At 41.4% G+C, this 14,923-nt stretch overlaps 1 protein-coding gene across 2 annotated transcripts in view; it reads left to right on the forward strand.

The window, feature by feature from the left end:
* Positions 1 to 14,923, forward strand: part of PALLD (palladin, cytoskeletal associated protein) — a 304,188-nt gene that overhangs the window by 283,590 nt on the left and 5,675 nt on the right. For both annotated transcript variants that reach the window (XM_069493521.1, XM_069493522.1), the window contains 3 exons: positions 6,375 to 6,469; positions 8,388 to 8,520; positions 13,715 to 13,922. In XM_069493521.1, the coding sequence (XP_069349622.1) occupies positions 6,375 to 6,469; positions 8,388 to 8,520; positions 13,715 to 13,922 (436 nt within the window). The remainder of the gene's footprint in view (positions 1 to 6,374; positions 6,470 to 8,387; positions 8,521 to 13,714; positions 13,923 to 14,923) is intronic.

Consider the following 14,923-nt stretch of genomic DNA (forward strand, 5'->3'; position numbering starts at 1 on the left):
CGCTTACAGGCATTTGATTGGACAGAGGAACTATTTAATTAAAAGGTGACGTTATACTTCTTTGACTTATGAAACTATTTTTCCAAATTCTACATCCATCTTGGTTTCAGAGGATAGAAAAATTCTTTGTTTCATGAGTCGTTTAATCCGATCAGGTGTTGGTCCGCCTACGGGAACAGACATGCCTTTCCCTAGCGTGAGGGCCTAACGTGTAGGTGACGGGATCACAGGGATGGACGGGACAGAGCCCTACAGTGGAAAATACGCCAGTAAACGAGTACATAAATAATACAATGTCAGGTAGGAGTATGTGAAGAAAATAATTAGAAAAGGATAGACAGTGAATGGCACACATGGGCTATGGTAGAAAAACTCCACAAAGTAAAATATTTTCAAATACACACCCACTCATCAATAAGTACTGTATAAGAGTATAGATAAATTATAATTTGATAGTACCTACATACAGCATTCGGGATTTGTTTTCATCAAAATGTTTTCTCTTGCATTTGCCTTTAGATTTAGGGTCAAAAGATCAATTGCCTTCTTAGAATTTAATAGGAGGCTCCTGGGTATCATGTTCCCCATTCAAGCCTACAAATTCTTTCTTGTTGAATATTTTATATATTCTAGGCACTGGAACACATGTGGGACACGACAACAAGTAAGAAGTGACTTTGTACCTTAAGAGCTCAGTGTGGGCCGGGCGCGGTGGCTCACGCCTGTAATCCTAGCACTCTGGGAGGCCAAGGCGGGTGGATCGCTCAAGGTCAGGAGTTCGAGACCAGCCTGAGCAAGAGCGAGACCCCGTCTCTATTAAAAATAGAAAGAAATTATATGGACAACTAAAATATATATAGAAAAAATTAGCCGGGCATGTTGGCGCGTGCCTGTAGTCCCAGCTACTCGGGAGGCTGAGGCAGTAGGATCGCTTGAGCCCAGGAGTTTGAGGTTGCTGTGAGCTAGGCTGACGCCACGGCACTCACTCAAGCCTGGGCAACAAAGTGAGACTCTGTCTCAAAAAAAAAAAAAAAAAAAAGAGCTCAGTGTGTGACAGGGAATTTTTAAAAAGTTAAAATAAATAATTTTATTATATAAGTAATGAAGATTGTCCAGAATTTTTTTTTTTTTTTTTTTTTCCTTTTGAGACAGGGTCTGGCTCCATCACCCTGGGTAGAGTGCAGTGGCGTCATCACAGCTCACTGCAACCTCACACTCCTGGGCTCCAGTGATCTTCCTGCCCCAGCCTCCCAAGTAGCTGGGACTACAGGCACGCACCACCATGCCCAGCTAATTTTTCTATTTTTTGTAGAGACCAGGTCTCAGTATGCTGCTTAGGCTGGTCTCAAACTCCTGGCCTCAAGTGATTCTCCCACTTCAGCCTCCCAAAGTCCTAGGATTACAGGAATGAGCCACCACACCCAGTCCCAGAATTTATCTTTTTGAAAATCTCTGATCTATTTATATCATTCCATATTTCATTATTTCTTTCAAAGAAAATATTTAGTGTTAGAAAATACTATAAATAATTTTAACAAAGCTTACAAACTTTTAAAAGTTTATTCTATTCCACTAGTCCATTGTTATATATTTTTTTCAGCAATAATATTAAATGCAAGTCAGCCAGCCAGTCGGGTTGTGATAGAGCACAGCAAGCTCTTCACTGTCAATGAAAAGCTGTCGCGTTAACACACACTCTTGAAGTTCTAATTTTTTTTATCAATGAATACATGACCGTGACCCTGAAAGTCAGTCAGAATCACCACCTCTATTAAAAAGATGCAATTTAATGCTTATTTGTGTTTAAGTTTGGTATATTTAGGGGAACAAAAGTGGAACGTGCTTTTTTTTCCTCATTGTATTTTCAGTATGTTTTCTTGACTATTAACAAATTTCAACTTTCAGTTTTCTGCTTGTTAAAAAAAAAAATGGTGGAGAACCCAACAAAATCCAGAATTGTTCTTCAGGTTGGGTCCTTCATTCCTCCTTGCCCCCAGGACTGGCTCGCGCAATTCGCACCGGGGTCCTGCCCTCAACTCCAAGGCACGTTCCCAGCACGTGCCGGTTGTCCTTGGAGGAAGGCATTTCACACAGCAAAGGAACACACACGCACAACCGCAGCTGTGAGTCTGCTTGCAGTCTGCCTCAGATGATACGAATGTGTTTTACATGTGGAAAAGCTCTGAATGGGGGAGGACTCAGTGCTCGAGCAGTGGCAGCGTGAGGGCCAGGACAGCCGCCATGAAGCCACGAGATAAAGGAGGGCTGCTGGGATGGCCCTGGCGTCATCCCACACTGTGCCCCAAAGTGTATACAACTGCAGTTGGTCAGTTTAAATTAAATTTTAAAAAATTAAATGTAATCTTACCCAGAGCCCAGTATATAAAGCCGAAAAACAAAAACAAGAATAAGCAAGCAAACAAAAAACCCCGTACACACAGGAAGAGGAGGAAGGGCAGGAGAGGAGAAAGGAGGACGCGAGGAAGCCCAGGACCAGCGCGGCGCTGACGGTGCCGAAGGGCCCAGGGCAGGCGGGTGGTGCAGGTACAGGCAGATCCGAGGCGGAGTCCTAGCTCTGTCACCTGTGTGACCCTCAGCAAGGCACTTAACCCCTCTCTGTGCCTGAGCCTCTTCTATAAAATTATAATAATCATGTGGATTTGAATAGCACGTGTAAGAAGCTCAGTTTACCGGGCACAGTGTGCTTTCAGTAAATGCTACTCGGTGCCATTACTTTAATTCAGAGACACCGGTCACCCTGTCTCAGCAGCACCCTGACACTTGGCAGGAGCCGTGGGGCCAGGACGGAACAGACCCGCTCTGTTCCCAGGTGCCCCACGCCCACGGGACTGCGGGAGTGAGCAAGTCGGTCTGGGAGGGAATTTCTACCCGCACGTTGCGGTGTGTGGTCCTCTAACCTCCTGGCGTCTCCTTGCTATGCCCCCACGGGAAGGGAGTCAGGCAGCAGACGTGGCTGTGCCACAGCTGCGGGTCTGGGAGGGGGGGCTGTGACGAGAGGACGGCCACCCGCACAGCACAGCTGACAGCCACACGTGGAGCTGGGGAGCTGCTCTCTGCTCCCAGCGCCCTCAGGCCAAGGGAGGGCCCGGAAGAGCGGTCGCTGCCCTCATCCCAGGCCCAGGGATTCTGCCGCTTCCGACTCCCTGCTGAGCCCCATGTCATCCTCTCTGGTGTCTGCTCCCCTCGCTGGAGGAACGAGGAGACCAGTCTACACCGAGCCCTCCCAACACCACACCCGTCCCTGCTGTGATGGCAGCAAAGGGCACGGCTGTTCTGGGCAATCCGCAGGGAGCAGCACCCCAGGGTCACAGTCACCAGACCAGTCCCCATCTCTGCAGGTCAGCTGACCCACCCAGCAGTTTATTAATAATTAAGAGGCGGGGCTGAGACTCTCCTTGACCTAAATAAGCAGAGACAGGCAACAGGAAGGGAAATCCACGAAGAGAGTCTGAGGGAACCCTAAGAGTAGACCTCAGACTGTGTACAGTGCGTTTCCCACTGAGGTGGCCGAGACTCGGCAGCAGCTGGATTCCAAGTTTCTGAGCACGTTGCCCGGGTGATTTTAACTCCAAGAGTAAAGCTCCTGCTTTCCCATCCTGGAGTCTTTAGTAGCAGGTATGTCCCCGTATGCCAGATAAAGTTTTGAGAATCACTGCCTAGAAACTGGGATGAACTTTACAACCTATCGGGAAAACGAAATCACACTTACACCGTGGCAAGTGACAGCCCCTTTTCTGCCTGACCTTTGGCGACAGTTGTCATTTGTTGCTGCAGGAATGCTCTTACAGAAATGTTAGCACTGTCATAATCTCAGCTTTATAACATCTGTTATCATAGATTATTTTATTCTTGTAATTTATGAATTAAAACATGATTTAAAAGAGTCATAAGTAGGCACTGAAAAAAATTTCAAGAGCAAAAGCTAAATCTTTCACAATATAGTGATCCCCAAAGCAGCAGGTGTACTGGACAGAAAGCTGAAGCTCACTCCTCGATTCCTTGATGCCCTTTAGTTGCCTTAAATCTTTTCAAGTTTTAAAAGCACTAGGGTTTGAAAGGGAGACAACTGTGTCTATTTTTACCTAGTGCACTGCAGTCTAGATGATGTGAAGTGACCAAGGGAAAGAGGAAAAGACTAGAGTGGAAAAACTAGTTCAGTGATGAAACACAGATGGCAGAGTTCTCCTGAGCAGTGGAAAATAATTACGGAGAGCAGCCAAGAAGAGGGTGAGAACCAAGGAAGGAGGAAAATACTAAAGTTCAGCAGAATATTTTATAGAATATGATATTTTTCCACCTGGTTTAATATTTTGGGAATAAGAAACATGTTAGGTATTGCTGACTGCATCCAAGTTCTGCTTGGACTTAGAACACATAGCTCGAAACATACACTGGGCTCTGTGTCAGACTCAATGTGTGCAGCTCGATCAATTCATAAGGGACCGAAGCAGTCACATAGCTGAGCAAACTAATGAGCGACTGTGCAGTGTGACACCAAACACGACGCCAAGATGAGGCTCACAAATACAGTTTATTTTAGACTCTAATCCTATCTTTAAGACACAACTAAATCTAAACACGAATGTTTTACTTTGTTTTGTTGTGTTGCTAAGTTACTCTGTATTGCACTTGGATTTGGGAATGGCTACTTTGCAGCTTGATGTTTCCTCAAATTGCATGATGTATACAAGTGGCAAGCTCTTATAAAGACCTGCGTGCCACAAGTTAAATGTCATGAACTATGGAATATAAATGTTATTTCCATATCATATAAATAACTGGCCTTGCACAAGGCATCAAATACTCTTTACCAGCTGGATGTTTAACACAGAATCGCTTTAGGAATTCAGACTTCTTATGTGTACTATAGCTTTAAACTCTGTGCATTTGTTTGGACTAGAAAAGCACACACAGCTGAGTTAAACGTAAAATGTTAGTTTGTTGATTGCATTTTGTTTTAGCATGATAAGGTTTCCAGGCTCATTTCAAGCTTCGCTGTAAGTATTCACTTCTATTACTCATGTGCTGATAGTAAGATACAGTGAGAGAGTTAACAGCTAAGGCAGGGAGGGCACTACTGTGCCACAGAGCCCGGTGACGATGATGACGGCCAGGGTTAACAGGCACGTTAGCGTGATCAGAATCATTAATGCTGATGCTGTCTGAGCTTTCTCATAAATAAGATGTTCAGACTTAAAAACCTGAACTTTCTATTGTACACAATGAAGGCATCTTTTCAAAACTGCTTCACTGAATTCTGGATTTTTTTTTTTTTTTCAGATTAAAATGTCAAAATTATACAACTTCTTAGTTTGGATGCTTTCTAAATGCCCCTGGTCATGTATTGGTTAGTAATACATGTGTTATTTTTAACTGACACATAAGAATTATACATACGTATGGGAAACAAGGTTCTATTTCAATATGTGTATACAGAGTATAATGATCAAATCATGGTATTTAGCACATCCATCACTTTTTATCATTTGTGTTGGGGACACTCAAAATCCACTCTAGCTATTTGAAAATATACAGTAAATTGTTTTTAATTATAGTCACCCTACTGTGCTACAGAACACTAGAACTGATTCCTCCTGTCTAGCTGTCATTATATCCATTAACCAACCACTGGTTGTGCCCCATAAAACTTTAAATTGATAAATTTAAGAGATAAAATATAGCTTTTCATTACATAGGCCCTTAACACAAAGCCCACATATTTTAGGTATTTATTAACTGCTTCTGGCTTTTAAATCTCAAATCTGTTCATTGTATGAGAGCATGGCGTGGTCTGGCCACGCAGCTTCCTCCTCATCCGCGCCTGCTTCTCACGTAACGCTCGTTTCTCAGGCTGACATCTCTTTTGATGCATGGTTTGGGGAAGGGATGCCACGAACATTTAATAAGTATATTACTGAAAATACCCAACAGAAAACATCTCGTAGTTTTGACTTCAGAATTGGCCACAACCTGCAGATATGTGACTATGAAAATAGAATCGTCACGAGCGATGTCCTGCTCTATCTTACAGCTTGACCGCACGCATCACGGAGACCTTAGCAGATTACGATTAATTCAAAGAGGGAGTTGTCATTTTCAGTATCATCCTAGATAAAACAGTAAAGCTTGCTTAACAGCTCAGAAAAAGACCGTCACCTGAGCCCTTTACGTTACAGAGTTTACTGAGGAACTTAACTCAGGGAAAGTGCTTTTCTGAAAGGGGCTGGTGCCGTCACTGAAATGGCAACTGAGTTTTAATGACATGATGTCTGTGGAGGATCCGACAGGAGCATGACGGTGCCTGGCGGCTGGCGGTTTGCACGGCCAGTCACTCCCTCCTGCGTCCCCCACAGGGCCGCGCCAGCTGCACGGGACGGCTGATGGTCCAGGCTGTCAACCAGAGAGGCCGCAGCCCCCGCTCTCCCGCCGGCCATCCTCACGGCAGAAGGTATTCCACACGCCCTTTCCCATAGGTGTTGCTGTTGTTTTGTTTATTTTATTCTTATTTATCACTATAAATTCAATACTATTAGAATCACAGTGTGACCACAAAAGTGACCGTAATTGGGAGATGGAATGTGAAAACAAACTTACAATCTCTGGCTCCTTGACTATTATGCTCCTTTGGTATTCAGAAAGGGAGCGGGAACAAACATTTGCTAATACGTGCTGGGCCTGTTCCAATATGCCATCATTAGTTTGTTAAATAGGACACATTTTATATATGGAGAAATAAAGACTCACTACCATTAAATGGTATCTTAACATAAAAATATGAGTCAACGGTACACAAATGCTCAAAACCAAACTTCTTTAACCAACAGCTGTGTGGGTTGACCATTATAAGCTACTGCCGCTAGATTTCTTAAAATCAGCTAGTTTGTTAAATGTTCGTTTTTCAATCACTTAGTTCAGAACATAAGACCATTAGACCATAAATCTTGTAATATTTGTCATAAATGCCCAAATATCTGCTAACAATAGAGTATGCTTCCCACTCCTCGTAGCCCTGAGTCTGACAACGGTGCAGACCGAATCCTGGTAGGCAGAGACAGAGGAAAGATACGACTTCTTAGTAACGTATTTGCAGTTAAAAAAAATATATATAGGTAAGTCAACCAGCCTGTCCACCCGGGTTCCTAGATATTTTACAGAGTATCCCCAAGTAGTCCTGGCCGTAAAATTATAGGTCGTGGATACAAAACACCTTTGGTGAAGAGAACACATAGGCTCGCAGAGGGCAAGCAGGAAAGCTGAACAAGCATCGAACAACTGGTGTGTCTACACCTCCTCATGTGGCTGGATCCACAGAGACCTCTGCTCAGCGCTGGGAAGACAGTGCTGGCTCCTGAGCATGTGCAGATCTAATTCTAACCTTACTGTGGCAGTATCTGTTCACACGATCTGAGGCACGTATCTGTGGCCGTAATACAACATATTTAGTACCAGGTCCATCGTCTTGCATTATTCTTTATTGCTTTCCTTGTGGTCTTCAATACATTTAAGCTTTTCCATGTGTCACTGGGTCCTAGAAAGCATTTTCCCCATAAATTAGGTCTGTATTTGGAGAAGAGTAAACTGTATTAAAAATCTAATAATTACTAGCCTAGTATACTAATATTTCATTTGTTCCACTCTTGCTTTTTCTAGTAAATGTTTTTAAACTTATCTTCTGGTGATTGACAGAATTTGTCTTCGGTATGTTGCTCTTCTCTTCAGCGTTCCGTGCAATTACTGTAAATTCTATTCCTCTTAAAGCTTCCTCTGCCAACATACTTAAAAGTGAGAGAGATGCACAAAATCTGGAAGATTTGCACAATCTTATTTTTTAAAGAAAAGAATAATGCCTTTTGGCATATGGATAACTAATGGAAAAGAAAACTTGCCTAAGAATGTAATTTGTTTTCCTAGTTAATATGAAAGGAATTTTGATTAAAAATATATTAATTTTTATGCAATAATAAGAACTTTTAATTTCCTACAAATTTAAAAATCACAGTGGAAAGTTACAGTAATTTCTGTTGAAAAGGATTTTGTAATAAATGAGCAACAGCTGTTGCTACTTTTCATAAAGCTTTAAAAATATTTAGAAAAAAATGTTAAAATATAGTACCCCATTTTCCCCATTTCCCCTTTTATGATTTATACTAGCCTGCAATTAGTAGAATATTAAATTTATGGTAAATTTCCAAATTAAACAAGATTTTGCTTTTCTGATTTTTTTTTTTTTATGTGTAAATCTTGGAGATAAGGATAGGATAAGGAAATCGTATTATTACCGTGTGTATTTTAAGAAAACAGATGACTAAAGTCTGGAAATAACTACTGTCTATTGCTATTTCTTTAACTATCTATCTTGTTTCAAGGCCTCGTTCTAGATCAAGGGACAGTGGAGATGAAAATGAACCAATTCAAGAGCGATTTTTCAGACCTCACTTCTTGCAGGCTCCTGGAGATCTTACTGTTCAAGAAGGAAGACTCTGTAGAATGGATTGCAAAGTAAGCATTTCTTATTGCCTGCAAATCTGTTCCCTCCCTTCTCCCCTCATTGCCATTTCTCTGTAGTTCCTTTTGGGGAAATTATGTAAGGTATAAAATGATTCCAGCTTAAGAGGAGAAAAAAATGAGTGAAGCATACCGGACATTTATATACTGTTTTTTATCATTTTATTACTTTTAAATTTACATTAAATATGTTCTTTACTCAGAACTGTGTACACCATACTGCAGAAAGTCACCAAGTTTTATTTATCCCTATAAGTTTTACATTTTGAAGTAATGTGATGAATCTGGTGTTTGTACTAATCATTAGTTGATCTTCATTCTTTTCCATACAAGTTTTGTATCCACGTACCTACTCTTTTATTCCACCCATTTTCTAATTCTAGAAGTTACAGTGACATCCTTCTTTCGCCTGTTTTCCTGCTGGGCTTCTTAACCGAGGTCCTTGGCAGGCTTCATTAGGTGTGGGAACTCAAATTATTAGAATACATACAAAATTGTGTAATATAACTTTCATCAATTTCCCAAAGGAGGTTGAAGAAAAAAATGTTTGAGAACCACCACTCTGAAATTTGTTTTGTTTTTTCCCCACTACTTATTAAATACCATAAATTTTAAATTTAATGTTTAGCTCTTAAGTATAGATAAGGTTTTTAAAAATTATTTGGTCTCCCTCTGCTGGTTCTCTCTGGGATTGCAGAACACTAATACAAGCTGCTTAAGGTACTTGGACATTCTTTGTGTTTTCAAAAAGCAAGCTGGGCCAGACTTCAAGCCATACTACAAGGCTATAGTAACTAAAACACACGGTACTGGCAAAAGAACGGAGATATAGACCAATGAAACGGAACTGAGAATCCAGATATAAAACCATCCTCATATAGCCATCTAACCTTTGACAAAGCAGACAAAACATACACTGGGGAAAAGAATCTGTATTCAATAAATGGTGCTGGGAAAACTGGGTAGCCACGATCCGTACCTTTCACCTTTCACAAAAACCAACTCACCATGGATAACAGACTTAAACCTAAGGCACGAAACTGTAAGAATTCTAGAAGAAAATGTTGGAAAAGCTCTTACAGACATTGGCCTAGGCAAAGAATTTATGAAGACGACCCCAAAGGCAATCATGGCAACAACAAAAATAAATAAATGGAACCTGATTAAATTAAAAAGCTTCTGCACAGCCAAGGAAACTATCACGAGAGCAAATTACAACTTACAGAATGGGAGAAAATATTCACGTTATACATCCGATAAGGGCTGATAACTAGAATCTATATAGAACTCAGGAAAATCAGCAAGAAAAAAATCAAACCACCCTATCAAAAAGTAGGCAAAGGACATGAACAGAAACTTTTCAAAAGAAGACAGACTAATGGCCAAGAAACATATGAAAAAATGCTCAACATCTCTAATCATCAGGGAAATGCAAATCAAAACCACAGTGAGATATCACTTATCTCCAGTGACAGTGGCCTTTACCAAAAAGTCCCAAAACAATAAATGTCAGCGTGGATGTGGAGAGATGGGAATACTCATACTCTGCTGGTGGGACTGCAAACTAGTGCAACCTCTGTGGAAAGGAATATGGAGATACCTCAAAGAGCTACAAGTAGAACTACCATTCGATCCAGCAATCCCATTACTGGGCATCTACCCAAAACAACAAAAGACATTCTATAAAAAAGACATCTGCACTCGAATGTTTACAGCAGCACAATTCCCAACTGCAAAGATGTGGAAACCACCCAAGTGCCCATCAATACATGAGTGGATTAATAAAATGTGGTATATGTATACCATGGAGTTCTACTCAGCCACAAAAAACAATGGTGATCTAGCACCTCTTGTATTATCCTGGATAGAGCTGGAGCCCATTCTACTAGGGGAAGTATCACAAGAATGGAAAAACAAGCACCACATGGACTCACCATCAAATCAGTATTAACTGACCAGCACTTAAGTGCACATGTAGCAGTAACATTCATCGGGTGTCAGGCAGGTGGGAGGGGGAGGAGGGGATGGGCACATTCACACCTAATGGGTGCAGTGTGCACTGTCTGGGGAACGGACACGCTTGAAGCTCTGACTCGGGTGGGGCAAAGGCAATATGTGTAACCTAAACATTTGTACCCCTATAATACGCTGAAATAAAAAAAATATTTTTTTAAAAAAGCTGGGCTTGTAGAAATGTATAAAAAGAACAAATATAACAAAAATATTTTCTAAGCATAAATATTTTTACATGTAAGTACACAAATTGAATTTCCATGTGTATATATTTATGTGTGTGTGTTTCCTTCATTTTAAGTCTACAATTAAGAACTCACACTGCTGGCTGTCTATCCAGAGAAAATGAAATCTGTATGTCACAGAGATGTCTGCGCCCATGTTCACTGCAGGATTGTGCATAATAGCCAAGACATGGAATAAAGTGTCTGTCAACAGATGAATGGATAAAAGATGTGATATATATATAGGATGGAATACTAGTTACCCTTAAAAAAAGAATGAAATCCTGTCATTTGTGACAACATAGATGAACTTAGAGGACATCGTGTTAAGTGACAAGTAAGCCGGGCACAGGACGATAAACACCACGTGAGCTCACTTACAGAAGCAGAACCCCTGTGTGTATCAGGGACTGGAGAGGGAGAGGAGGGGTGGGGAGGTGTTTGCCAAAGGACACAAAATTTCAGTTAGACAGCAGGACGTTCAACAGATCTACTGTTCACCATGTGACTACAGTTAATATCAATGTATTGTATACTTAAAATCTACTCTCAGCAATTTTCAAGTGTTTTCATCACATATTAGCTCAATTTAGTCATTCCACAGTGTATACATATTTCTAAATATCATGTTGTACACTATATATACACAATTTTATTTAAGTATTTTTTTAAAAATTCACATAGACCACTTGTAAAATGACGTTTTTTAATCAATAGGGGAAATTTTATTTTAGACAATTATATGATACCAAGGGATTATTAATTTTATGTATAAAAATGGAACTGTGATTATATAAGAAAAGTCTGTTTTTAAAATGTATACTGACCTATGTATAGGGGCAAAATTACATAAAATCTGAGATTTTAAAATATGAAAAAATGACAAGAGGGTGAGTCTGAATGATTATATATTCGCCATACTGTTATCTCTATTATTACTCATATTTAAGAAATCATAGTACTTTATTTCACTGTACAGGGACATAACTGTCCTGGAAATCCCTGCCATTAAAAGAATATTGGAGGCCAGATACAGGGGCTACGCCTGTAATCCTAGCACTTTGGGAGGCCGAGACAGGAGGCAGTTTGAGGCTGCAGTGAGCTATGATGACGCCACTGCACTCCAGTCTGGATGACAAAGCAAAACCCTGCCTTTAATAACAAACAAACAAAAAAATTAGAAACAAAAAGTAATCTCTGCTTGTTGATTTCACTATGATGATCTGACCTAGACAAAGAAAATGTGAAAAATTTTGCCACATGAACAGATGGAGTGTTACCTATTTCAGAAAAAAAAAAAAAAAAAATTGTCAGAGTATTTAACTTTGACGGGGGAAAAATCTTGAAAACAAGCCAAACACTACAGCAACAGCTTGCTTTTCCTCCAAAAAGCCCACTCCTCCCTTTTAATCCCTGAAGTACATTCCTAGACCCTGACTATCCTTGACCTGCTGCTAAATCTTAGGGAAAACATTCATTCCCAGTCCTCTAGTAACAGGTACGCTCTTCTCTCCCCACGATTTCCTCGTGCCCCGGGAGCATCGGTCTGTTCACACTGCGACCTGCTTATGATGACCTGCAGTTCCTAAGGTCACACCTTCTTCCCTTACGCAGCCAGGACGACTGGGGTTAGAGGAACAAGGCATCTCCCTTTGCCCTAACAGGAACGACTGTCCACTGAATAGGTCTACCGCGAATCGGGTGGGCATCTCTCCTACTAAGCACACTGTGGCTTCCGTCAGCAGATGGCCCTGCGTATCTGGGATCTCACCTAGGACAGTGAGAACATGCAGAGCCACTTCACTTCTAAACTCGGGAAAGGCGAGGAGCCTCACCACGGGTGTCCACTCCCTCTTTCTCCACACTTATCCCGGTGACCTCCAGACAGGCCAAGCAGTGTCCACGGAGAGCTGGGGACATTGGACACATGAGCCTGAGCCTCTCGGAAGCCAAGCTGCCTAATTACTGCTGTTTGTTTCCAAAATCTCTTCATCCTTTTAACCAGTAGTTTAAGTTTACTTAATTTTTTTCTTTAAATTCTCTAGACACTGGCTACCTGTGTGATGGGAGGCCATCTCTTGTAGGTAGTATAAATGAGTATCACACAGCAGGAATGGAATTTGTGAGTTCTCGGGCTGATTCTGGCAAAGCCTCTTCTTCAAAGAATTGTTTTACAGTCTAACTGACATCTTTGTGTGTAATTTCCCACTAGTGAAGTTGGGGGAGAGTAAAAAGGCCTCCTTAGCAGTGCGCTTCTCCATTCAAAACCCAGGGCAAAACAGTGACAAGCGGGCAGATGGCAGCCATCCTGGGCCTCTGCAGCACATGTCATTAGCAATTATGCGTGCTTTTCTCTGATCTCTGGTCAACACAACTGCCAAGGTCTCAGGGTTTTATGATGTTTCCATTGTGATGCTAATTTTTGAGAGGGCTTTCTGGGTAATTTTGTATTGCTCTTGTTTACTCAGTTTCAAGATTATAAAATAATAACAGCCCTGTGTGCTGATGGATGCATTAGCTAATGTCTCCGTAGCTGGGACTTCTTGACCAGCTTTCTACACTGGATATAAGGATTTATATTATTACTGTTGGACATCTTCTTTCCAAAAAGCTTGGATTTATTATTACTGTTGGACATCTTCTTTCCAAAAAGCTTGAAGCCCGGTGCTGACATCATCCCAGTAATCTTTATAGCCCCGAGTAAGACGACAGAAATTTTTCTAATTCCCATTTCACTTGTCTCTAGGTTGCTCAGTAAGAAATGTTTAGAAGCGAGCCTGTGAGTGCTTAGGAAGCCACTGGAAAGTTTCAGGCCAAGAGTAACACAAGTTGATACTAAAAGCCATCTCTTGTACTACCAAAGGAGGAATTTATGCTGGTTTCTTAGCTATCAGTGATTTCACCCTGGTATAATGTCAGAAAAATTGACGTGCATTTCCCTCCTGGTTTAGGTCAGCGGGCTGCCAACCCCAGATCTGAGCTGGCAACTAGACGGAAAGCCCGTACGCCCCGACAGTGCTCACAAGATGCTCGTGCGCGAGAACGGGGTGCACTCTCTGATCATAGAGCCAGTCACGTCCCGGGACGCCGGCATCTACACGTGTATAGCCACCAACCGAGCAGGACAGAACTCCTTCAGCCTGGAGCTTGTGGTTGCTGGTAGGCTCAACCTGTCAGTCATTTCTCTCTGCCAGAGTGAACGTCAGACTTACAAATGTAAACTAATTCTGCATTAACAAATGTGGAAAATAAATCAACCTCCTGGAAAATAGATTGTATCATCAAAATAGACAATGAGGACATGCTGTAAGGCCTAGCAAATCCGAAACATTAATTTTTCATGCTTCAGTGTAGCCATTATCATTCAATCTTTCTTTTCTCCCACAAACCGCCCCAGTGTTACAGAGGGACAGGGTAATGGCAGCGTGGATTCCAAGAACCAAAGACTTTGCTTATGCATGAAGTCCTAAGTATATTCCTAGTGTTTAATATAATGTGCAATGATTTTAAAATTTAAAACTTTTAAACAATAGTGTCATCTACTCTCAATGTCATAGTCAAATTAAACTTGTATTTGCTTTTTTAATTGCTTACACCATAGGTAAATTTTATAAAAATGTTATGTGAAGTCTTACCCTTTGAGGAGCCTAAAAGGAAAATACATTTACGCAAAGGTTTTTATACCATTCTTAGGAGTTAGGCATAAGTAAAGATTCTGACTATCTAATCTCTTTTAAGAAAGAACACCCCTTAACACTTACTTCTTACGCATGTTATCTCACCTGGTGCTCACATCGGCCCTGTGAGATGACCGGGTCCCACACAGTAAGCTGAGGATCAGACTCAAACGGCATCTTGACTTCCAGGGCTCCTCCAAACCCACTGTGAGCCCCTGAGCTCTTTCAGGAAATAGAGTAGCAATAAGAATAAAACACAGCTCTTGGCTAAAATCTTGGCTGGTGATTCTAGTAGTAGCAATAAGAGGTTTTCACACAAGTATGTGGGCTGTGGTATACACGTTAGCCATGCTTTTAAGTTTTGCACAAAGTATATTCCTACACGCTAGGATTGATTTCATTTATTCCTCTAACTCTGCAGTCCCCAACCTCCAGGCCACGGCCCAGGACCAGTCCGTGGCCTGTTAGGAAAAATGGGCCACG

The sequence above is a fragment of the Eulemur rufifrons genome, chromosome 18 (assembly GCF_041146395.1).
Source record: "Eulemur rufifrons isolate Redbay chromosome 18, OSU_ERuf_1, whole genome shotgun sequence".
NCBI classification, from domain to species: domain Eukaryota; kingdom Metazoa; phylum Chordata; class Mammalia; order Primates; family Lemuridae; genus Eulemur; species Eulemur rufifrons.